General features: G+C 39.4%; 1 protein-coding gene across 2 annotated transcripts in view; it reads right to left on the bottom strand.

Annotated features, from left to right (window-relative positions):
* The window catches only part of LOC106088449 (PDZ and LIM domain protein 7), a 39,937-nt gene that overhangs the window by 2,801 nt on the left and 10,014 nt on the right, over nt 1-27,122 (bottom strand). Inside the window, exons 1-2 of one of the 2 annotated variants that reach the window (XM_059370184.1) lie at nt 7,400-7,435; nt 7,058-7,209 (exon numbers count right to left, since the gene is read on the bottom strand). In XM_059370184.1, coding sequence (XP_059226167.1) covers nt 7,058-7,209; nt 7,400-7,420 — 173 coding nt within the window. In that variant the 5' untranslated portion in view covers nt 7,421-7,435. Of the gene's footprint in view, nt 1-7,057; nt 7,210-7,399; nt 7,436-27,122 lie in introns of those variants that run through there. The other variant, XM_013253972.2, reaches the window with a different exon arrangement.

The raw sequence follows: 27,122 nt of genomic DNA, 5'->3' as shown, positions 1-27,122 counted from the left end.
AAGTGAGCTCGTATTCCTATGTGTCCCGTTATGATACCAATAACTATACTAACCTCTTCCTTGCTTCCTTTCAGTAATAGCCTCGTCTTTTCTCGATCTGGTCACCGCCATATCGTCTGCCCTTTCATGTAACATGATCTTCCAGATGGCAATACTAGTGTTCCGTCTATTCAAGACTGTGCCGATGGCAGCAGTGCCTCGCACTCGACTTCAAGGTTCATCTCAGGTATCCGATCGCAAACCTCTCCCCTTCCTTCCAGGTTTCCTATCGTCGCCACGATTATACCGCTATGTTATGAGCTGCTCCCATCCTCAATCAATTCTCCCATCGCCTTAAGTCTCATAGCCGCAGTGGCTGCCTCACACTAAATTTGTATGTCAATGGGTCGGATATCTAGAATAGTCTCCAGTGCCCTAGTGGGCGTGGTCCTCATCGCTCCGCTTATGCCAAGACAACATTTTCTCTTAACCTGTTATATGGTCCATATGTTGCACTTTTTCTCCATGGCAGTCCACCTGAGGTGTAAGTAAGTATTGGTCTAATCATGAGCCTTCCCAGTACACTCCTGAATGTGACACTACCAATTCAGTTTCCTGTCCAAGATCACACCTAAGTATTTAACCTTGTCAGATATCGAAATCGTCTTATTGAGGAAACGTGATGCGTTAAATTGGTCCACCTTCGTCTTCCTCGTAAACAGGCATATATCAGTCTTCTCTGGGTTAACATTGAGACCTCTGGGTCTAGCCCAGTCCGAATGTTAACTGTGGCAAATGGTGAATATACATTGGACAACTGCAAAAGGCACAAAGTGTATATCGGTGGTTCAAAATGGTAGCACAGGGCCACGAGGTTGCGAACTATGAAGAGAGTACCGGTCTCCCGTGCACGTCGACTTCACTCGAAAACATTTTTGAAGTGAAGAAAACATTATTGGCCAATCGTAGATTTGGTTCACGCCATTTGATTTAACCAATGACTTGTGTATGAGACAGGTTGTAGCAAAGTTTGTACCAAATTGCACAATTACGAACAAAAACAGCGTAGGGTTGACATAACTTAGTAAATGTTGCACTCAGCCTGCGATGACCCAAATCTGCTACAGAGGGTCAAAACTGGTGAAAAATCATCCCGAAGAAAGCTGCCGCATGGGCCAAATGCGAAAAACGGATTAAAAAAATTTTGTATACAAAAATTTAGTATACCTTCCACCATAGGACGGGGGTATACTATGTCATTCCCTTTGTAACGCCTTGAAATACGCGTCTAAATCCCATAAAGTATATATTTTTGATCGTCATGACATTTTGAGTCGATCTAGCCATGTTCGTCCGTCCGTGCGCCCTTCCGTCTGTCTGTCGAAAACAGCTTACTTTCGAAAGAGTAAAGCTAGAACTTTGAAATTTTGCACAAATACTTTTTATTAGCGTAGGTCGATTGTGATTGCAAATGGGCCAAATTGGTCAATGCTTTAATATAGCTGCCATATAAACCGATTTTGGGTCTTGATTTCTTGAGCTTCAAGAGGGCGTAATTCATACCCGATTTGGCTGAAATGTTGCACGTGGTAATATGGTATCACTTCCAACAAAGCAATTCGTACGCTCCCAAAATGATAGCATTCACTTAACCGAACGAATGTACAAGAATTTGCGCCTACCGAAGTAATTTTTTATCTCAATTGATGGTATGGGCAGCTGTGACTTATCATTTCTAACCACCCTGGCCACTCTTGCGATAAAGTAAATGAGATTTGTTATCGGGAAAACATTTTGGAAGCCGCTTTGGAACCATGGTCATGCAAACATTTCGGACATAGACGGTGGACGTATAAACAGGACTTGCAGAAACGGCAACTTTTCGAACAAACACTGTATAAACATATCTGGTCGGGAAAGAAACAATTTTACCATTTGTTCGTTCTTTATGTTGACAAAATATCTTAGTTGACTCATTAAGGCCTGAACCTCGATTCCCTTGCCCGATTTTGATGAAATTTCATACATTCATTAGGTAGATCATTTATTGTATATTGACGTAGTAATTTTTATACCCACCACCGAAGAATGGGGGTATATTCATTTTGTCATTCCGTTTGCAACACATCAAAATAGCAATTTCCGACCCTATAAAGAATATATATTTTTGATCAGCGTAAATATCTAAGACGATCTAGACATGTCCGTCCCTCTGTCTCTTGAAATCACGCCACAGTCTTTAAAAATAGGGATATTGAGCTGAAATTTTGCACAAATTCTTTTTTTCCATAAGCAGGTTAAGTTCGAAGATGGGCTATATCGTACTATATCTTGATATAGCACCCATATAGACCGATCCGCCGATTTAGGATCTTAGGCCCATAAAAGCCACATTTATTATCCGATTTTGCTGAAATTTGGGACAGTGAGTTGTGTTAGGCCACTCGACATCCTTCTGCAAATCGGTCCAGATTTGGATAAAGTTGCCATATAGACCGATCCGCCGATTAAGGGTCTTAGGCCCATAAAATCCACATTTATTATTCGATTTTGCTGAAATTTTGGAACGTTAGTTGTGTTGGGCCACTCGACATGTTTCTTCAATTTGGTCCAGATCGGTTCAGATTTGGATATAGCTGCTACCGATCACTCGATTTAAGGTTCTGGGCCCATAAGAGGAGCATTTATGTCCTATTTTGCCAAAATTTGAGACAGTGAGTTGTGTTAGGCCCCTCGACATCCCTCTTCAATTTGGCCCAGATCGGTCCAGATTTGGATACAGCTGCCAAATAGACCGATCTCTTGATTTAAAGTTTTGGGCCCATAAAAGGCGCATTTATTATCCGATGTCGCCGAAATTTGGGACAGTGAGTTGTGTTAAGCTCTTCGACGCCCTTCGTCAATTTGGCCTAGATCGGTCCAGATTTGAATATAGCTACCATATAGACCGATCCTCCGATTTAGGGTTTAGGCCCACAAAAACCGCACTTATTATCCGATTTTGCTGAAATTTAAGACAGTGAGTTGTGTTATACGTATATACGAATGTGTCCATGTCGACTTTGGTCCAAATCTGATCATATTTCGATATAACTGCTATGGGACATAAGATATGAAATTTTCACCGGATTTTGGTGGTTCGCCCCAGCCGAACTTATCACCTTGTTACTTGTTTTTTAATGTGCTCAAAACGTATCAAAGCCAACCAATTTTACAATCAAAAAGATTCTATTAGTTGTTTTTGAATTGGAAACCATTTAAAGTCGATTTTCGTCGCCTATTTGTCGCCTGAAAGCAGCTTTAGATCAAAAATCTTAGCTTCAGTCGCTAAGCAGAATAGCAGTTATATTCATTTAGGCATTCCGTTTGCAACTCAACGAAATATCCATTTCCGACCGTACAAAGTGTGTATATTTCCGATCGTCGTAAAATCTAAGAAATTTTAACTATGTCCATGTGTATGTCCATGTGTAATCAGTCTACAGTGTTTACAAAATTGAGATATTCAGTTAAAATTTTGAACAGACTTTTATATCTTCTATACGCTGGTTAAGTTCCCGAATGGACCACATTGGACTTTATTTGGATATAGCAGCCATACAGACCGATCTGGCGGTTTTGGGTCTTAGGCCTATAACAGGTGCATTTATTCACTTACTTCGCTGAAATTTCGAACAGTGTGTTGTATCGAAGCTCCCAGCACCTATCCTGAATGAATTTGGCACAGTGAGTTTTATAAGGCCCGACGACATCCAAACCAAAAATAGTCAAGATCGGAACATATTTGGATATAGCTACCATATAGGTAGCCTATAACAGGTGCATATATTCACTTACGTCGCTGAAACAAGGAACAGTGTGTTGTATAAAGGCTTGCAACATCTGTCTTGTATATGGTCCAGATAGGGATATAGCTGCCATGGAGGCCGATCTTCAGCTTTTGGGTTTAAATACCATAAAGAGCGCATTTATTCTCCGATTTTGCTGAAATTTAAAACAGTGAGGTTGCTTTAAGACTCCCGACATCCAACCCAAATATGGTCCATATCGGACCACATTTAGATATTGCAGTCATATAGATCGGTCATCCGAGTTTGGGCTTAATCACTTAAACGGAACATTTATTACCCGATTTCGCTGAAATTTTAAACTGTTATTGTATAGAGCTTCTCGGCACATTAACCTGAACCAAATATGATTAAGTTCGGCCTATATTTGGATATTAATATGGATATAGTAGTGTTATAATAAATTTGGATTATAAATATATTCATGGTGGTGGGTATCAAAAGTTCGGCACGGCTGAACTTAAAGCGTTTTTACTTGTTTTAACTACGCATTTACTCATTAATATTACGTACGTATTGCATATAGGAAAATAGCAAATTGGGCTAATATAAAACGTTTATATACATATTTTCATACTTAAAATGTTTAGTATAATACTCCACATTATAGCTGGCTAAAGCTGATATCTATCCTCATTTATTGTCAATCTTCAACATTTCGCATAGATTGCAAAATGCCCTATATCCAATATATTTGGTTATTGATTTGCTTTACAAATGCATTTCAGTTTCTTAACAATTTATTATACCCTTCACCATAGGTTGGGGGTATACTTATTTCGTCATTCTGTTTGTAACACCTCGAAATATGCCTCTGAGACCCCATAAAGTATATATATTCTTGATGGTTATGTCATTTTAAGTCGATCTAGCCATGTCCGTCCGTCTGTCCGACCGTCCGTCCGTCTGTCTGTCGAAAGCAAGCTATCTTCCGAAGAAGTAAAGCTAGCCGCTTGAAATTTTGCACAAATATTATTGCCCAAAAAGTAATTTTTTAAAAGAAAGTAAATTCATTTTTAATAAAACTTAGAATGAACTTTAATCAAATATACTTTCTTTACACTTTTTTCTAAAGCAAGCTAAAAGTAACAGCTGATAGCTGACAGAAGAAAGAATGCAATTACAGAGTCACAAGCCGTTAAAAAAATTTGTCAACGCCGACTATATGAAAAATCCGCAATTACTTTTTGGGCAACCCAATACTTCTTATTAGTGTAGGTCGGACGGTATTGTAAATGGGCCATATCGGTCCATGTTTTGATATAGCAGCCATGTAAACCGATCTTGGGTCTTGACTTCTTGAACCTCTAGAAGGTGCAATTCTTATCCGATTGGAATGAAATTTGGCACAAAGTGTTTTGCTATGACTTCCAACAACTGTGCCAAGTACGTCTGTCCGTCTGTCTGTCGAAGAACGCTAACTTTCGAAGGAGTTAAGCTAGCTGCTTGAAATTTTGCTCAAATACTTCTTATTAGGGTAGGTCGGATGGTATTGTATATGGGCCATATCGGTCCATGTTTTGATATAGCTGCCATATAAACCCATCTTGGTTCTTGACTTCTTGAGTTTCTAGAGAGCGCAATTCTTATCCGATTGGAATAAAATTATGCACGAAGTGTTTTGCTATGACTTCCAACAACTGTGCCAAGTATGGATCAAATCGTTCCATTACCTTATATAGCTGCCATATAAACCGATGTTGGGTTTTGACTTCTTGAGCCTCTAGAGAGCGCAATTCTTATCCGATTGGAATAAAATTCTGCACGAAGTGTTTTGCTATGACTTCCAACAACTGTGCTAAGTGTGGATCAAATCGTTCCATTACCTTATATAGCTGCCATATAAACCTATCTGGGGTCTTGACTTCTTGAGCCTCTAGAGGGCGCAATTCATATCCGATTTGGCTGAAATTTTGCACGACGGGTGTCGTCATGACTTCCAACAACTGCGCTAAGTATGATTCAAATCGGTTCATAATCTGGTATAGCTGCCATATAAACCTATCTGGGATTTTGATTTCTTGAGCCACTAGAGAGCGCAATTCCTATCCGATTTGGCTGAAATTTTGCACGACGTGTGTCGTCATGACTTCCTACAACTGTGCCAAGTACGGGTGAAATCGATGCATATCCTGATATAGCTGTCATATAAACCGATGTTGGGTCTTGACTTCTTGAGCCTCTAGAGAGCGCAATTCTTATCCGATTGGAATAAAATTCTACACGAAGTGTTTTGCTATGATATCCAACAACTGTGCCAAGTATGGTTCAAATCGGTTCATATCCTGATATAGCTGCCATATAAACCGATCTGGGGTCTTAACTTCTTGAGCCTCTAGAGTGCGCAATTCTTATCCGATTGGAATGAAATTTTGCACGACGTGTTTTGTTATGATATCCAAAAACTGTGCCAAGTATGGTTGAAATCGCTTCATAACCTGATATAGCTGCCATATAAACCGATCTGGGATCTTGACTTCTTGAGCCTCTAGAGGTCGCAATTATTATCCGATTTGTCTGAAATTTTGTACGACGGATCCTATCACGACCATCAACATACGAGTTTATTATGGTCTGAATCGGTCTATAGCCTGATACAGCTCCCATATAAATCGATCTCTCTACTATACTTTTTGAGCATCCAAAGGGCGCAATTCTTATTCGAATTGGATGACATTTTACACAGGTCTCCAACATATAATTTAATTGTGGTCCAAACCGGACCATATCTTGATATCGCTCTAATGGCAGAGCAAATCTTTTCTTATATCCTTTTTTGCCTAAGAAGAGATGTCGGGAAAAGAACTCGACAAATATAATAAGATTCGGCCCGGCCGAACTTAGCACGCTTTTACTTGTTTTATTACTAGAAATAGCAGAAATTTTAAATTTCAAAGGTCTCTTAACATTGCACAAATTTAAACATTTAATGCATAGGATTAGCTTTTACTTATTCGATGGTTCTATAATAAAACTCAACGAAAACCAAATTGAGACCAATGGTCTCGTTATATAATATTTGCCCGTACAAAACTAATTTTATATGCTATTCTATCCAAATTACTTAGCATTCAAAACTGAGCAATACAAATTTGAACTGGATCTAGAGATCGAATCGATATTTTACTTGTTTTAAGGCAAGCAAATATTGAACTTGTTTTTGCTCCCTTCTCAAACTTATTCATTACTTAAAAAGGAAGTTTTGATAAAAAAAAAAAATGGACACTTACGTTTTTACCCGGAAATGTATCTTTTTGCCACTGGCGTCAATCTTCTCGTGCGCCTGTGAAAGTGTCAGCTCCGTTACGTCCTCTTCGTTTATTTCCAGAATAATATCGCCCAGACGAATGCCACCTTTATCCGCTAGACCATCCGGGGTAACCTTTTGGAAATTTTAAAGAATAATAGATTTTCGTTTTACTTTTTGACAGATGAAAAATGTTTGCTTTGTGTGGGGTTTTTTTCTTTTTTTTTTAATATTTTATTTTGAAAATGTTTTGTTCTGTTTAAAACGAATGTGCTGTGTTTTGAGTGAATACTAAATAACTACTGGTGCCGCCGTTGGGTCATACACATTTCAAAATTTGGCCCATCGTATTAAAATCAGATATATGTATGCATGTACATGTACAAACGTATTTATTTCTGTTTTCTTTTGAATTGTTTTTTTTTAAGATATTGTTTTTATGTTTTTCGCTTGTTTTGCTCTGAAACGCCTCTAGCCTACTTTCAAGTATTCTTATTTTAATAGATATTTACTGGTCGCACAGCTAATATCGACTAGGCCGGCTGTTGTTTATGATCGGGGAACAGTGCGTGCCAAAGTCATTATGAAAGACAATGGATTTTCTAGAGTATTATCTGCAAAACAAAAATTAAACTATGCAAGTTGCCCTTTGAACAGGACCCTTTAAAAAAACGCTCAAGGAAGCTCAATTTCTCAAGCTCTTAAACAATAGACTTAAAAGTACTTCCACGACAGCCATAACCAGTATGACCACTGACAATTTGTTTTTTCTAAAAAAGTCCTCAAAAATCCTTGAAACACTTAACCAGTTTTATAGCCTCCAACATAGGATAGGGGAATACTAATTTCGTCATTCTGTTCGCAACTCCTCGAAATATTCGTCTAAGAGCCCATAGAGTATACATATCGAGTATAGTATCGAACTAGCTATGTCCGTCCGTCTGTCTGTAGATAGCATGCTAACTTTCGAAGGAGTAAAGCTGAAATTTTGCACAAATACTTCTTATAAGTGTAGGTTGGTTGGGATTGTAAATGGGCTATATTGGTCCACGTTCTGGTATAGCTGCCATATAAACCAATATGCAATCTTGACTTCTTGAGCCGCTAGAGGGCACAATTCTTATCCCAATCCCATTGCAGCCGGTTGTACGTACCGGATTGACCCGATGGAGTTTTTCATCGGCAAGGGCTCCCGCCTCAGTGTATAACACACTGCTACAACAACAACAATAACAGCAATTCTTATCCGATTTAGCTGAAATTTGGCACGAGGTGTTTTATTATGACTTCCAACAATTGGGTTGAGTATGGTTCAAATCTGTTCATAACCTGATAAAGCTGCTATATAAACCGATCTGGGGTCTTGACTTCTTGAGCCAATAGAGCGCGCAATTCTCATCCGATTTGGCTGAAATGTTTTTTGTTATGACTGTACATAACTGTTTAAATCGGTCCATAACCTGATATAGCAGCCATATAAACCAATATGGGGTCTTGACTTCTTGAGCCTCTACAGGGAGCAATTCCTATCCGAATTGGCTGAAATATTGCATGAGGTGTTTTGTTGCGACTTCCAATAACTGTATTAAGTATGGTTCAAATCGGTCCATAACCTGATATGGCTCCCATATAAACCAATATGGGGTCTTGACTTCTTGAGCCTCTAAAGGGCGCAAGTCTTCTCTCGTGACCTTTAACATACGTATCGAATATGGCATGAATCGGTGTATAGCCTAATTTAGAATCGGTTTATAGCCTAATACACTTCAGTGGCTGAAGAAGTAAAATTATAGCCTAATACAGCTCCCCCATAAACCGATCTCAATACGGTTTATAGGGGAGCTGTTTTAGGCTATAATTTTACTTCTTCAGCCCCTAAAGTACGCAATTCTTACTAGATTTGGCTGAAATTTTACATAATGACTTCTACTATTGTCTCCAATATTCAGTTCAATTATGGACCGAAATTAACCATAACTTGATATTGTTCCAATAACATAGCAATTCCTTTCTTTTATCCATTGTTTGCCTAAAAAGAGATACCGTGGCAAGAGCTCGACAATTGCGATCCATGGTGGAAGGTATATAAGATTCGGCCCGGACGAAGTTGGCACGCTTTTATTTGTTCCTTTTGCTTTTTCGACCTCACAAAGTATATACTCTTGACCGTCATAAAATTGTAAAATAATCTAGGCTTTCCATCTGAGTGTGGTTATCTCGTTATAATCTTTAACCAGTAAGGAAAGGCAAAGGTCGGGCGGTGCCGACTTTATAATAACCTACACCCCTACCCTAAAGGTACAAATTGGGAGCTATGTCTAACTCTGAACCAATATTGATGGTTCCTCGCCGGATGTTTTCAGATGGGTTATTAAACAATCCGTATCACATTTCGAACAAATATGTTCAAACTGTAATAACGACGGTTCAAAAATGACAACATTATTGCAAATTACCCAAAATTTGACAATGTGGTTCTCGTTGAGAAAAGCGTTGTGCAAAATTTTGGCAAGATTGGTCAAAAAATGCTCCTGCAGTGGCGCTAGGGGTGGGCGATATACATATATGAGAGCTATATCTAAACATGCACCGATTTCTATGAAATTCAGCTGTAACGTCGAAAAGCAAGAGAAAATCCTTCCTGCCACATTTCGAGAGAATCGATTAAAAAGTTACCATTTGATTGCAATATTACTCCAAATCAGACGTGAATATATATATATGAGAGATATGTCTAAATCTTAAACGATTTCGAGCAAACTTAATAGACATTGTGGAAGTCGTCGAGGAAAGCGTTGTACAAAATTTTGGGAAGATTGGTCAAAAAATGCTTTTCAGTGGCTCTAGAAGTGAAAATCGGGCGATATATATATGGGAGCTATATCTAAATCTGAACCGATTTCTATGAAATTCACCTGTAATGTCGTGAGTCATAAGAAAATCTCTTCAGCCAAATTTCGAGAATCGGAGTTAATCGGTTAACAAATGACCATTTTATTGCAGTATTACTGCAGTATTACATGGAAGCTATATCCAAATCTGAAACGATTTTTACCAAAATTCCTATAGGCTTTGTCCCTAGGCCGAAAAACATTTCCATACCAAATTTGAAGATGATCGGATGAAAATTGCGACCTGTAGTTTGTACGCAAATTACCAAAATTTCTATAGGCTTTGTCCCTAGGCCGAAAAACATTTCCATACCAAATTTGAAGATGATCGGATGAAAATTGCGACCTGTAGTTTGTACGCAAATTACAGCCGGACAGACAGACAGACAGACAGACGGACATAGCTAAACAGAATCAGAAAGTGATTCTGAGTCGATCGGTATACTTATCAATGGGTCTATCTCTCTTCCTTTTGGGTGTTACAAACTAATTCACTAAGTTATAATACCCTATATCACAGTAGTGGTGTAGGGTATAAAAATTAAGATATTGAGCTGAAACTATGCACAGATATTAACATACCGATGTCATAATAATTGGTGAGACAAAATATAGATAGAAATAACATATACACTGCTATTATTACCCAATTTCGCCGAAATTTGACACCGTGATTCCTGTAAGGCCTCTCGACATCTGTGCAGAGTATGATCCAGGTCGGACCACATTTGGATAATGGTGCCAAATAAACTGATTTCTCGATTTAAAGTCTTCGGGTCAAAAAAGGTAATTTTTCCCCGATTTTGTTTAAAATTCATACAGTGAGTTGCGTTAGACCACTAGACGTCCGTACCGAGAATGATTTAAATCGTATCTTTTTTTAATGTTGGTGGCCCACCTAAATGACCAGGTGGGCTTTGGGATGTACTCTAAAGATCTGGAGGCTACCCGACCACTGCAGTGTGTATCAAACAAAGATCCTTGCAATTAAGGAAGTGGTGGAATGGCTAAGATATAATGTCAATACGACGATTGGCATAAATATCTTCTCGGACAGCCAGGCAACCATTAAATCCCTGGAGAATGTATTTCTGAACACAATAACATCCCTCGACTGTCGAAGATCTCTCAACGAGATGGCTGAACAGTTCAAAATTCACCTATTCTGGGTGCCGGGCCACAGAGATATCCCAGGGAATTGTAAAGCGGACGAGCTTGCGAGACTAGGAAATACCTTACACACCTTAGGAATACTGGAATCTGTGGGAATGCCTCTAGCGACATGTAAGCTAAGTTTTCAGGACCAGGCCCGAAGGGCAACGAATGAGAGATGGTCACAAAGAGGGGGCTGTGAGCCAAGACTATGTGGCCTCATCTAAACTTGAAGAGGCCTACTGCTTTGCTGTCATTGGCTAGAACAGACGTCTCAGTCATTGTGTCCGTCATTACAGTTCACTGTCTAATCGGAAAACATACTGACAGACTAAAGGTTGCCAGCAACGACTTTTGCAGAAGCTGTAGGGACATCGAGGAAGAAGAGACTATAGAACACCTTCCATTTTAGGTTCTCATTTCCTTAAGAACCTGTCTGATTTAGCGTATGTGAACATTTGCAAGTTATTGGGCTTTTTAAAGCGATCTGGGTTGTTCAACGGTAGGAACTAGAAGGCATCCTCCTTCTTCTGTTCCTGTGGTATCACAATGGACGAAAACGTCTAAGTGAGTCTGATGGCAGACTGCCACTTAAACCTTACCTAACCCATTTATAAACCTACCGGGTATAATTCGTTGCAATCATTGAAGGCCATCGTAGCGCATAGGATATAATGTCCACCTGGTTTTGAATCCTGGCGAGAATATCAGAACAAATTTTTACCAGTGGTTATCCCCATCCAATGCTGTCGACACTGAAAAAACAGTTACCCGAAAATTTAAGAATTTTCCCCATACGTACGATTTTAGCAATGAAAACGATCTAAAGAACCAAAACTTAAAAATAAAAAGGTTTTCTTTGAGTTAAATACCCTATTAACTAACGGAAATGACCATCCGTTTATAATTTGGTCGCTGGTTATATTCTTGATCTTCTCGTCGTTCTGAGTCGATCTAGCCATGTCGGCAGCAAGTGAGCCAAAAGCAAGTAAAAGCGGGCTAAGTTCAGCCGGATAAATCTTGGGTACCCACCATCATGGATTCCGCTATAAATGTTCCCCTTTTAACTGTATTTGTATTTGAATTATTTTGGCCTCAAGAAGTTTTGTCGGGCTATCGGTACTGAGGGGGGCCTGTATCACAATATTGACCGATTCGAATAAAACTGGGCTCTGATGTTGTGAGTCATAAGATAGGGGTTTGGGCCAAATCAAATGAAAATTGAGGATTCTAAGGGCTCAAGAAGTCAAATCCGGGGATCGATTTGTATGGGGGCGATATCTGTTTATAGACCGATTCGAATCATACTTGGCATGAATGTTAGAGGTCATAACACAAGTTTTTGTTCCAAATTTCATACAAAGCGGATGAAAATTGAGGCTTCTAATGGTTCAAGAAGTCGGGTAAGGTAAGTTCAGGGGAAAAAATGGCCAAAGGTGGCGCTCGCAGATTTTCAGAGAATTTACCGTCAAGGAAACCAGCCATAGAGGGTCGCTGGCAGCCCCAGCACTAGGTAGTCATGCGGTGGCCCAATCCGCCATCCATCTTAAAATCACGATTACAGAAACATCAACAAGCTATAATGGAACTGACAACCCCCCCTATGACGACCTATGGATTCAGAACACATTTTAAGTTTGGAACATGAAACGTCTTTAAGAAACAAACAAACAGAAAAACGAGTCTTATTAAGAATCAGAAGTCAAACTACAACCTAGACAACCCCGGGTTAGGTGAAGTACGATGGCCGAAATCCGGAACTATGGGTCTTCAAGGTGGCTACTACTATATTTTTTCAGGCAATGAAATCCACCAAAAAAAAAAAAAGGAATCTGTCTTGTACAACCGCCGAAAGGAAAGCGAAGTCTTCTATCATACAATGTCACATTTGAACGCATCATGACGGCAAGATTAAATACAATATTCCGCAAAATATCTATTGTACAATGCTAGGCGCCAACTGAACCCGACGACGACGAACGAAGGATCAATTCTATTCCCAACATGACTCAGTGACACGCTCTCTACCAAAAGGAGACATTAAATTTTGTATGGGAGATTTCTATGCCAAGGGCAATAACAACAATAATCTACAGCAATCATAGGAATGCAAGAATTTGGCGAAACTAGGAATGACTATGGAGACAGATTTGTAGATTTCGGCTCTTTATTGGAGGCACAAAATTCCCCATAAAAATATACACAAATATACTTGGGAATCCAAATATGGAAACACACGTAAGTAAATCGACCACATACTTTAAAACAAACTCTTTCTGGGTGCGCTGATGGATGTAAAAACTAGACGAGGAGCCGGCATCGATAGCGACCATATGCTCTTAGTGGCCACGCTACGTCTACGCCCAGCCGTCGTGAAAGGAACTCAAACAAAAAGCATATAGTTCAACCTCTTTCACCTAAAAAACCCCGAACAACATTAGCTGAGAAGCTACAACATATATATATATATATATATATATATATATATCCCAGACATGAGCCGACATAATAGCATCTTGAACAGAGACGGCCACCTCTATCATAGGCATTGCAACACGAACCAAAAAACCATGGATAAGCAACAAAACTAAAGAGGAAATAAAACAAAGTGCAACGAAATCAAGTGTAACAAAAACCGCAGCAAGGACTGAATATCGTGCCTCCGCTCCGTTAGTCAAACGCCTAGTTCCCAGAAATAGGTTAGGTTAGGTTCAAATGACATTCAGTCATCAGTCTCACTTAAACGTTTTCGTCCATTGTCATGTCACAGGAACAGGAGAAGAAAGATGCCTTTTATTGTAGTTCCTAGCGTTGAACCATCCTGATCGCTTTAAAAAGCCCAACAACTTGCGAAACCGCTGAATTAGGCAAATTTTCAAAGCTTTGATGACCTAAAGTGGAACTTCTTCTGACTGCCAGCACATAGCTCATGTTCTATAGTCTTTTCTTCCTGGACGTCCGCACAGCTTCTGCAAAAGTTGTTACTTGCAACCTCTCGTGACGAACACAAAGATTAAGATGTCCGTTCTAGGCAACGACAACAAAGCGCTAGACCTCTTCAAGTCTAGATCACGCCACATAATTTGGAAATGCCAACAATCCCCCATTATAACCATCTATCATCCGTTGGCCTTCTGGCCTGATCCTGAAGACTAAGCTCACATGCCGCTAAAGGCTTATCCAAAGATTCCAGTTCCCCTGGACTGTTTAAGGTAGTTCATAGTCTCGCAAGCTCATCCGTTTTACAATTTCCTGGGTTATCTCTTTGACCCCGCACCCAGAACGTGTGAATTTTGACCTCTTCAGCTCTTTCATTGAGAGATCTGGGACAGTTGAGGGCGGCTTTTTAAATCAGAAATATATCCCCGAGAGATTTAATAGCTGTCTGACGGCAATCGTCACTATGACATTATATGTTAGCAATTACACCACTTCTTTAATTGCAAGGATCTCTGGTCGGGTAATCTTCTCGATGAAGTCTTCCCCTTTTCTTAAGAGCCCCCAACTAGACAGTTTGGATCCATCGGTATAGTCTATATAACTTCTATTACCAGCGATTGTAGTTACAATAGGTTCAATCATGATTAGGGGTACAGTAATTTTCATCCAAAAAACGGTTCAGGCGATGTATAATCCACATGGCCTGGATCATCAGTCATTGTATCACGAATAACACAAAGTCCGTAGCCGCCACATGACCAAAGAGAATGCACCCTTGGTGTCACAGCAGTAGCCGCAGTAATTTATCTAGACACAATATCCAATGGCATTTAGAGCATCAGATGGTAATGTCTTCAGTGCGTCTGTTGTGCACAAACAAGCCATCCTTTGGACTAGGCTGAGTATTGAAAAGTAGGTGCACTTTTGAAGCGCCGTCCACCAGACCACAACACCATATAGCATCATAGGTCTGACAACTGTTGTATACATCCAATGCATGACACACGGTTTAAACCCCGAAGTTTTCCCAATAGCTTCTAATGTGGTCGCTTGTTAACCGTTTCTCTCGAAATTTTACATTAAGGAGTCTTTTTTGACTGTTAATATTTAAAGTGACTTTCGTCAAAATATTTTCAGATTCGTATAAATGTCCACTGAAAATATCGCCCTATTTACACTAATGGAGGCGTATTTATTTGGTGTGGATTGTCCGACGTCCATCAAAATCGGCGAAGAATTAGATATAGTTGTATTTTCCTATTTCAACTTATAAGGTAAGTGTAGGGTATAATATAGTCGGCACAACTCGATTGTTGCCTTTCCTTGTTTGTTTTAAAATAATATGAATATCCCAATACTGTATATGTAGATGAGCACGCGTAGAATTTGAAGCCTTAATGCAGGATATTAGAAACATAGAACTGTTATTAGATTTTCGTCGGTTACTGTTAATTCATTGTCCCCATGTACTAGATACTGTATATACAAGTGAATACAAGCCGCAAATGTTGTGTTAATATTCTTACAAGGAATTTGTATTTTTTGTATACATTCAAAAAAACGTCAAACAGATTCCCTTTCAGTATTTTTTGATGTTTAGCTTGGCAGTTGAAAATATTGAATTATGCATATATACATCTTTGTATAAAGGAGGAGATAATACGTATTTACACTCTAAAAAAGATTCTGCAGCTCTTAAAATTCCTTCCCTATTTTTTGTTTTGTTTTTGGAGGGTTTTAAATTTTGAGAGAACATTGTAACAAAAAAACAAGTAAAAGCGTGCTAAGTTCGGCCGGGCCATGAATCGCATTTGTCGAGTTCTTTTCCCGGCATCTTTTTTTAGGCAAAAAAAGGATATAAGAAATGATTTCCACTGCTATTAGAGCGATATCAAGATATGGTCCGGTTTGGACCACAATTAAATTATATGTTGGAGACCTGTGTAAAATGTCAGCCAATTCGAATAAGAATTGCGCCCTTAGGGGGCTCAAGAAGTAAAATAGAGAGATCGATTTATATGGGAGCTGTATCGGGCTATAGACCGATTCAGACCATAATAAAGACGTATGTTGATGGTCATGAGAGGATCCATCGTACAAAATTTCAGGCAAATCGGATAATAATTGCGCCCTCTAGTGGCTCAAGAAGTCAAGACCAAAGACCGGTTTATATGGCAGCTATATCAGGTTATGAACCGATTTGAATCTTATCTGACACAGTTGTTGAAAGTAAGAATAAAATACGTCATGCAAAATTTCAGCCAAATCGAATAGGAATTGCGCCCTCTAGAGGCTCAAGAAGTCAAGACCCAAGATCGGTTTATATGAGATCTATATCAGGTTATGGACCGAATCGAACCATACTTAGCACAGTTGTTGGATATCATAAAAGGTTATGGACCGATTTGAACCATACTTGGCACAGTTGTTGGATATCATAACAAAATATTTCTTGCAAGAGTTCATTTAAATCGGATAAGAATTGCGCCCTCTCGGGGTTCAAGAAGTCAAGACCCACGATCGGTTTATATGGCAGATATATCAGGTTATGGACCGATTTCAACCATATATGGCACAGTTGTTGGATATCATAACCAAACACGTCGTGCAAAATTTCATTCCAATCGGATAAGAATTGCGCACTCTAGAGGCTGAAGAAGTCAAGACCCAAGATCGGTTTATATGGTAGCTATATCAAAACATGTACCGATATGGCCCATTTACAATACCAACCGACCTACGCTAATAAGAAGTATTTGTGTAAAATTTGAAGCGGCTAGCTTAACTCCTTCGGAAGTTAGCGTGCTTTCGACAGACCGACGGACGGACGGACATGGCTAGTTCGACTTAAAATATCATGACGATTAATAATATGAATACTTTGTGGGGTCTTAGACGAATATTTCGTGGAGTTACAAATAGAATGACGAAATTAGTATACTCCCATCCTATGGTGGAGGGCATAAAAAAAATAAACTTCGAACAACTCATCACCTACCCGGCACTGGATAACTATCAGCACTAAATAGGCTGGAACTTTGAGGTCCGATCTATGTGTTATTTATCGTTATCATGAAACGTTCAGCTGGGAACTACTGGACGAATTGTGAAATGCTCCATACCAAGTCCCTGCAACTGCTGTCGCGGACAGTCACAATATAGAGTGGAGAGTCTCAGTGAGAGACCGCGCGAAGAGAGCATATCTTTGGAAACAACCAAACTATGATCACTTAGTCCATAAATTGCATCGTATCCACCAAAACGGTGTTCCTTGAACCACATGGAATGACAGAGGGCTATCATAAAGTAGCAGTTAATATCATGTATATAGGGCGCAGAATGTAGAATGTTCGAATATGACGCTAAACGCACGGGGAAGAAACTTGGGGGAATTTCACAAAATTTTTTCTGAACGAAGATAAGACCGATGTGGGTTAATTTGCAAACGTATCTTTGACAGGTCTTTTCAACAATATCACAAATATCAAATAAAATCTTTACTTAGGCTCACATGTTATACCAACCACCATATAATGGGAGGTATACTAATCTGGTCATTCCGCTTGTAACACTTCGAAATATTGATCTACTACGTCATAACGTGTATATATTCTTGATCGTCTTGAAATTCAAAGTCTATCTAGCAATCTCGGTCCGTCTGAAAATTTGCGTCCGTCAGTCTGTTGAAATCATGACATATGTCGAACGCGTAAAGCTAGCCACGATTTCAACAGACCGACGGACGGACACAAATATTGCACAGATTTCACTTTTTGTTGATTGTCGTTGGCAATTGCAAATGGGACAATCGTCGTCCGAATTGGCCGAAATTTTGTGTTTCGTGTTGTGTTATGACATAAAACAACCGTGGTAAGCATTGTCGAAATAGATATTTAACCTCAAATAACTCCCATATAAACCGATCTCCCGACAAGTCTTCTGCGGCCTCTAGATGCTTAAATTTTTGTCTGAATTGGCAGAGATTTGCTACTTTATGTACACATATGCCCCGCAACTAAGTGATTTAAGTTAATTTTTAGCTTGCTTTTTCTCTGTATATCAACAACTTATATTAATATGTATTGTCACTAAACAAAGGGGGAAAAACGGAAAACAATTGATTATTCTATAATGCAAAAATTTTTAAGATGCAAACAGGAGATGTGTTCGTGAAAAATATTCTCGTACAATTTACGCCATCAGTTCACTAACATGAACAAAACGCGCCAGTGAAGTTCTCTTAATAGAGATGTGCGCGTGAGAGAAAAAATAGTATTCACGCACCTTCACGTACTCGAGACAAATAGTTATGAGACAATTACGACTTACGAGAAAATCACGACTCACGAGACACAATCACGACGCACGAGCCACTCACGAGTCATGGTTGAATACATATTTTTTCATAAAGTCAATAATTTTTCTTCCATGCATCTCAAATCATACAGTATTTGAACGTACGAATATCTCTTATATATAAAATTCAATTTCTGTTTGTTTATTATACCCTCCACCATAGGATGGGGGTAAACTAATCTCGTCATTCTGTTTGTAACAACTCGAAATATGCGTCTGAGACCCCATAAAGTATATATATTCTTGATCGTCATGTCATTTTAAGTCGATCTAGCCATGTCCGTCCGTCCGTCTGTCTGTCGAAAGCACGCTGATTTCGAAGGACTTAAGCTATCTGCTTGAAATTTTGCACTTTTTATTAGTGTAGGTCGGTTGGGATTTGAAATGGGCCATATCGGTCCATGTTTTGATTTAGCTGCCATATAAGCCGATCTTGGGTCTTGACTTCTTGAGCTTCTAGAGTGCGCAATTCTCTTCCGATTTGATTGAAATTTTGCACGTGGTGTTTTGGTATCACTTCAAACAACTGCGCTAAGTATGGTTCAAATCAGTAAATGGTTTGATATATTTAAACCGATCTCGGGTCTTAACTTCTTCAGCCTCTAGAGGGCGCAATTCTCGTCCGATTTGAATATACTTTTGCATGAAGTGTTTTGTTATGATATCCAACAATTGTGTCAAGTATGATTCAAATCGGTTCGTAATCTGGTATAGCTGTAATATAAACCGATCTTGGATCTTGTCTTCTTGAGCCAATAGAGCGCGCAATTCTCTTCCGATTTGGCTGAAATTTTGCATGAGTTGTTATGTTATGATTTCCAATAACTGTGACAAGTATGGTTCAAATCGGTCTATAACCTTATATAGTTGCCATATAGACCGATCTGAGATCTTGACTTCTTGAGCCTCTAGAGGGCGCATTTTGTACAACGGCTTATCTCATGACCTTCAGCATACGTGTCTAATATGGTCCCAATCGATCTATAGCTTGATACAGCTCCCATATAAACCGATCTTCCGATTTTGCTTCTTGAGCCCCTACAAGGCGCAATTCTTATCCGAATGAACTGAAATATTACACAATGACTTCTACAATATTCAGCATCCAATTATGGTCCGGATCGGACTATAACTTGATATAGCTTCAATACCATAACAGTTCTTATTCAATATTCTTTGTTTGCCTAAATAGAGATACCGCGCATAGAACTCGACAAATGGTGGATGGTATATAAGATTCGGCCCGGCCGGCCGCGCTCTTACTTGTTTGTATGTTTGTTTGTTTGTCGGTTTGTTTGTTTGTTCCGTATAGACTCAGAAACGGCTGAACCAATTACATTGAATTTTTCACAGATTGTGTAGGTTGGTCTGGAAGGAAACATAGGCTATATAATTTTTTGATATCAGGAGGGGGCGGACCCTCCCACTTAACCCAAAAGTGTTACCCAAAAATAAAAGTGAACCGATCGGGACAATATGGGATTCAAATGAAAGGTATTCAAGAGTAGAGTACGAGTTTCATAATAAAAGTAGGATTCAAATACTGGAGGGCCGCCCAAGCCCAGAAACCCCTTAAAATAGGGTTATTTGACGATCATGACAATATGGGACTCAAATGAAAGGTATTCGGGAGTAGATTACGAATATGGTCATGAATTAGGAATAGGCTCTATAATTTATTGATAACGGAACTGGGCGGACCATCCACCGCTACCCCAAAAACACCACGCAAAATCAAAAGTGGACCGATAAGGACAATATGGGCATCAAATGAAAAGTGTGCGGGAGTAGATAACGAATCTGGCATACAAATTCATGTCGAATATAGGAAGTCACCACACACCCACAAAAAGCTCAAAATGGGCATATTAGCCAATCACGGATATATGGGACTCGGTTTGTTTGTTCCGTAGAGACTGAAAAACGGCAGAACCGATTTTCTCTATATTTTCGCATATTGTGTAGGTTGGTCTGGAAGGAAACATAAACTATTTAATTTTTCGGTATCGGAAGGGGGACGGACCCCCTTATGCCAAAAACACAACCCAAAATCGAAAGTGGACCGATCGGGACAAAATAGGTATGAAAAAAAAGGTATTGGAGAGTATAATACGAATATTAAAATTTGAGTCAAAGAACCCATCGGGCAGCCCCATCCCCAAAACTGGCCTAAACAGACATATTGAATGTACATTTCAATATGTGGTATTCGGTATTCGGGAGTAGATCTCGAATCTGGCATACAAAATCAGATCGAAGTATAGGCTCTGGACTGAACTTAATGTTGGAGACCATAGTAGAAGCCATTGTGCAAAATTTCAGCCAATTCGAATTAGAATTGTGCCCTTTAGGATCTCAAGAAGTAATATAGAGAGATCGGTTTATATGGGAGCTATATAAGGCTATGGACCGATTTGGACCATATTTGACACGCATGTTGAAGGTCATGGGAGAAGCCGTTTTACTAACAAATCGGATAATAATTACTCCCTCTGGAGGCTCAAGAAGTCAAGATACCAGATCGGTTTAAATGGCAGCTATGTTAGGTAATGGACCGATTTGAAACATATTTGGCACAGTCATTGGAAGTCATAATAAAACACCTCGTGCAAAGTTTCAGCCAAATCGGATAAGAATTGTGCCCTCTAGTGGCTCAAGAAGTCAAGACCCGACATCGGTTATGAACTGATTTCAACCATACTCAGCATAGTTGTTGGAAGTCATAATAAAACACCTCATACAAAATTTCAGCCCACGGATAATAATTGTGCTCTTTAGTGGCTCAAGAAGTCAAAACCCAAGATCGGTTTATATGGCAGCTATATCAGGTTATGAACCAATTTTAACCATACTCAGCACAGTTGTTCGAAGTCATAACAAAACACCTCACGCAAAATTTCAGCCAAATCGGACTCAAATTGTGTCCTCTAGTGGCGCAAGAAATCAAGACCCGAGATCGGTTTATATGGCAGCTATACCAAAACATGGATCGATAGTCCATTTACAATCCGGGTGGCTTAACTCCTTCGAAAGTTAGCGTGCTTTCAATAGACAGACGGACGTACGGACGGACAGATGTACTGACATGGCTAAATCGACTTAAAATGTCATGACGAACAAGAATATATATACTTTATGGGGTCTTAGTGGAATATTTCGAGGAGTTACAAACAGAATGACGAAATTAGTATACCCCCATCCTATGGTGGAGGGTATACAAATTAGTACCGTCTTACTTCAGAGGCGCAATTTGCTTACGCCATAAAGTTTTATGATATCCATTTTATATATACTCATAATTCATACATGTATGGACAAATTAATAAAAAAGGACATAAAACAAGACAATCAACGGGTAAATCAAAGCTGCATTAGTGCAGCAGACATCATCAACGTTCATACATGTGTTGAATTAACTCATTTAGTACGTCATAAACCGGGAAATGTTTTCTGATGGCAAATAGAAACGACAAACAGTAGAAATAAATACTTTGTGAACAATGTCTATATGAATATGTACATTGGGGTAAATGCGAACAGCACTACGTTAAATAAAATGAATTTATTGGTTGGCATTCGATTGCAAAAGCATATATCAACTAACGGTCATATGTGCTGGAGGCAACCGCTGCGCAATGAAATCGGTAAACCGGTTAATATGGAGAAATATTCAATAAAGAATCGACTCGGTACATATTTGGCATGGATATTGAATGTCATAGCTAGTCATCGTGTAAAATTTCTTTAGGCCTCCGAACTCTACGTAGCATTATGTCGCCCAACACATTTTTGCCCAAATAGTTCATATTAAGTAGCCCAAAATTCTCCTGGTGTTTGTAGCTTTTTTGATGACCACAGTTTCTCTGATCATCGGTATATCAGTTTCAGCCTTGAAGAAAATACTGCAGAAGTGGTCCTTTGGCTAAACAACTGAAAGGCGGATTGGGATAAATTTCGGCACACATTCTGCACGACTATCTCTTCTAAACTAGAAAATTAAGTGGAAACTGCGGAGGACATAGACATGCCTCGCTTGTGTCAGCATGTCCTGGTGCCAAGCCATGGGCAAACAGCAACCGCCATGGTGGACCCAATAACTGGTTGGTCTAAGGAAGGGCTTCAGAAAATTGTCAATAGGGCGAAGGCCACAAGGGCATCACATGATTAGGACGTATGTAAGGCTGAGCTAAGAAAATACAAAGGCGAGATAATGAGAGGATCTGAGGCCTCCGTAGAGGATCTGAGGCCTCTAGGCTAAGAAAAATTCAATTATCGAGACCTATTTCGGTGGGATGTATTCAGAAGTCAAAAGAATGCATAGACAATGTCAATTAAGGAAAAACTAGAATTACTCGTTGACACACATTTCCCGGGAAACTCTCCAGCGAATAACATGGCTCTAGAAGATATTGTCACTGGTATGCATTAGTTGGAGGTAATTGAAGAAATTGTGTCTGAGCCTATGGGCGATAAAAAGTTTCGACTTCTTTAAGTCGCCAAGCCCCGATGATGTATCACCGGTTGAATTACAAGCTGCATCTGACAGACTGGCTGCTTGGTTTAGGGAGCTATATATTGTAGCCGTTGAGCGAAGCGGACTTGTTTTTTTATCGCTCCTCGAAGAAAAAAAAAAATATATATATATATATCCGTATCTCGGAATAGGTATTACCTATTACGAAAAAAAAAATTAAAGCCTTTGGAATAGGTTAGAAATGGACTCCAAAGACTCGACATCTGCGGTGGTGGCGTCAGACCGTAGCGTGTTGTCCTCCCCTCCTATAGGTGTGGGTGCCATGGTAACTGTACTCGAGAGTTATGCTTCAAGCGCACAACTAGTCGTCAGACTAATTAATGAGGAAGAGACGGACAAACCAGAGGGATGCACAGTTCGTCCCCAGCCTTTAAGTAAAGGTGGTGCTTCTGACTCGGATTCAGACAGCGATTGTGTCAATGAAACAGTCATTGCAGCCGAATCGAGAGATGAGGGCATCAGGATGACGACAGAAGTGAGCGATGGCTTTGCTAAGCTCACAAGCCGAGAAAGCGATTCGGTACACGACGAAGGAGACTGAGAAGTATGTACCGGCTTCGTAATCGGGCGCAAGTGCAGGATGCTGGAAGGGATAGAACTGGCATTCCAAGCACTTCTACGGAAGCTGGAAAAAGAATCAGATCTCCCGAAGAGCATAACAATGCTAAAATACTGAAGAAGAAAAAGAGTTCTCCGCTTGCAAGTACTCTGGGAAAACCAAACCAGCCATCCCGCAATGGAGTCTCCTGGCAGTGTCCTGCGGAGGTAGACAAGGTTGGAACAGGAACGAAAGAAGCACGCACGGCCCCTGAGTTTTCATGGAGGACTGTGACTTCCAAAATGAGGCCACAGCCATCACAGAAGGGGAAGATGATCGCTGAGAATGGTAAGGAGCCGCCCTCTTACGCCAGAGTGGCAAGGAAACACAACAGAGATGAGCTGACCTTTGCAGTCATCAATATCGGCTGTGCATCCGGTAGGATTCCACCAGATCATCGGTCCCAAGAGGAGGATCTGGTTAATGATCGGAATTTTGAACATGTGTGGAACTCCACCACCCAAATGATGAGCTGCGAGTTTAGAGGGGACTTTTTTACGCTGCGTTTTGTGTCGGCGGAATGTATTGATACCGTTAAACAGCTCGTCAGAGGTATTCACGCTCCCTAGGAGGGTGCAAATCTCGACCTGATGAGAAGATGGATATCCCCCAGCTCACAAAGGCTACGTTCTTCATCAAGGGATGGGACAGTAAATTTGCGACGGAACGCATGTTGGAATTCTTGGGCAAGAAAAACGAAGGTTTAGTCGCAGAGATGTGGGCGGTCTTCCACAGGGAGGAGAAGGAGGAAGGAACTCTCTTTGTGGTTGGCATTGATCATGGAGACTTGATTGACAAGTCATCCTTCATGCTGAAGACTCTAGAGAGATTGATAGAAACATATCTTAGGGCAATGATCCTTAGATATCGCCTGTCTCAGCTACAGCATGCATATAGAAAGAGAAATTTCACTAAAACGACCTAGTTGGCTACTCAGGGGGTTTCTCTCGCTGTCAAGGAATATACAATGGTAGCATTTCTTAATATTGAAGGCACTTGCAATAATGTAAAACCAACGTCAATCATAAAGAAGCTAGTGTTTCTAGGCATCAACACTAACATAAGAAAGTTTATTAATAACTTACTTACTAAAAGATACATTACGGCAAGCTTGGTATCTATAGATCCAAATGATGGATCAGCAGAGGAACACCTCGAGAGGCCTAATGTGTCCTTTACTTTGGAACATAACCATAAACAAAATATTTCTTGTTCCTGGAAGAAAAAGCTGTAAAAGTGGTCGCGTATGCTGATGACGTGGCTATTAAGGTTGGGGGAAGTTTCCCAGCACTCTTAGAGATATACTTCAGGCAACACTAGGTGCGACTGCGAAGTGGGCTATTGAATAGGAATCCCAAGTTGGGACGAAAAGTCAACTTTTAGACTTTTCGACTTCTGTCAAAATGGCAATAGTCCAACCTTTGTCATTACCCTCAAAAATAGAGTATTATTTTGACTATTGTGTTTCATTTTGACAGCCTGTGTGAATTTGTTTGTCAGTTTACAAACATATGCATATACATACACACCAGTATACATATCTACGTCTAATTTTTGGCATCAGACATTAATTCCTAATATACGTAGATATCACTCACTCATCAGATAGACGCGTGTACCAATTGAACGTGTGGCTGAGAGTATTATTTTGGCTGAATACAAATTTGCACATATATGTGCGTATAGGGTGGCCCATATTGGGGTTGCTTTTTGAATTATCTACTACCGTATGACTTTTTTTTCGTGGGAACCGTAAGAATCATCTTTGGATAGTTGGCGCAATCTAGAGATGATTCAGCATTTGAAACTCCCAAAACCGGAGTACATTAACACTAGAAAGTCCAAACCATTCCAAATGACCGGTAAGAGCTATTTTGAATTCAAAATTTTTTTTAAATAATATAAATTAATATTTTTATGGATTTTGTAGATTTTGAAACAACAATTTAAATTTTATACATTTTCCACCAAAACGTCAAATGAGTAATTTTTATAAATAAAAGAAAAAATGTGTAAACAGTTGTTATACCCTCCACCATAGGATGGGGGTATACTAATTTCGTCATTCTGTTTGTAACTCCTCGAAATATTTGTCTAAGATCCCCATAAGGTATATATATTCTTGATCGTCATGACATTTTAAGTCGAACTAGCCATGACCGTCCGTCTGTCTGTCGAAAGCACGCTAACTTTCGAAGGAGTAAAGCTAGCCGCTTGAAATTTTGCACAAATACTTCTTATTAGTGTAGGTCGGTTGGGATTGTAAATCGTTTTGGTATAGCTGTCATATAAACCGATCTGGGATCTTAATTTCTTGAGCCGCTTAAGGGCACAATTCTTATCCGATTTGGGTGAAATTTTGTACGAGGTGTTTTATTATGACTTCCAACAATTGTGCTGAGTATGGTGCAAATCGGTATATAACCCGATATAGCTGCCATATAAACCGATCTGGGGTCTTGAATTCTTGAGCCTCTAGAGGACGCAATTATTATCCGATTTGACTTAAATTTTGCATGAGGTGTTTTGATATGACTTTCAACAACTGTGCTACGAATAGTTCAAATTGGTCCATAACCTGATATAGCTGTCATAGAAACCGATCTGTGGTCTTGACTTCTTGAGTCTCTACAGGGAGCAATTCCTATCCGATTTGGCTGAAATATTGCATGACGTGTTTTGTTATGACTTCCAAGTACTGTATTATGAATGGTTCAAATCGGTCCATAACCTGATTTCGCTGCCATATCAACCGATCTGGGGTCTTGACTTCTTGAGCCACTAGAGGGCGCAATTATTATCCAATTTAGCTAAAATTTTGTACAACGGCTTCTCTTATGACCTTTAACAAGCGTGTCGAAATTTGTCCTCTTGGGCCTCAAGAAGCCTCAATGTATATATATATATATATATGTATATATATATATATATATATATATATATATATATATATATATATATATATATATATATATATATATATATATATATATATATATATTCTTGATCGTCATGACATTTTTAGTCAATGTAGCCATGTCCGTCTGTCGAAAATATGCTATTGTAAATTTCGAAGGAGTAAAGCTAGGTACTTGAAATTTTGCACAAATACTTTTTGTTAGTATAGGTCAGTTGGAATTTTAAATGGGCCAAATCGGTTCATGTTTTGATATAGCTGCCATATAAACCGATCTTGGGTCTTGACTTCATGAGCTTCTAGGAGGCGCAATTCTTATATGATTTGGCTGAAATTTTGCATGATATGTTTTATTTTTACTTCCAACAACTCTAGCAAGTATGGGCCATATAAACTGAAATTTTGCACGAAATGTTCCGGTATGACTCCCAACAACTTTGCTAGATTTAGTCTAAATCAGTCCATAACCTGATATAAACCGATCTTGAGTCTTGACTTCTGGAGTTTCTAAAGGGCGCAATTCGTATCCGATTTGGCGGACATTTTGCATGATATGTTCTATTTTCACTCTCAGCAACTGTGGCAAATATGGTCTAAATCACTCAATATTCTGATTCATCCTCTAGAGGTAGCAATTCTTATCCAATATGTTTGAAATTT

This window comes from Stomoxys calcitrans, chromosome 5 (assembly GCF_963082655.1).
Source record: "Stomoxys calcitrans chromosome 5, idStoCalc2.1, whole genome shotgun sequence".
Lineage (NCBI taxonomy): Eukaryota > Metazoa > Arthropoda > Insecta > Diptera > Muscidae > Stomoxys > Stomoxys calcitrans.
Note: the sequence above shows the minus strand (reverse complement) of the source record. Positions and strands in the feature narration are given on the sequence as shown.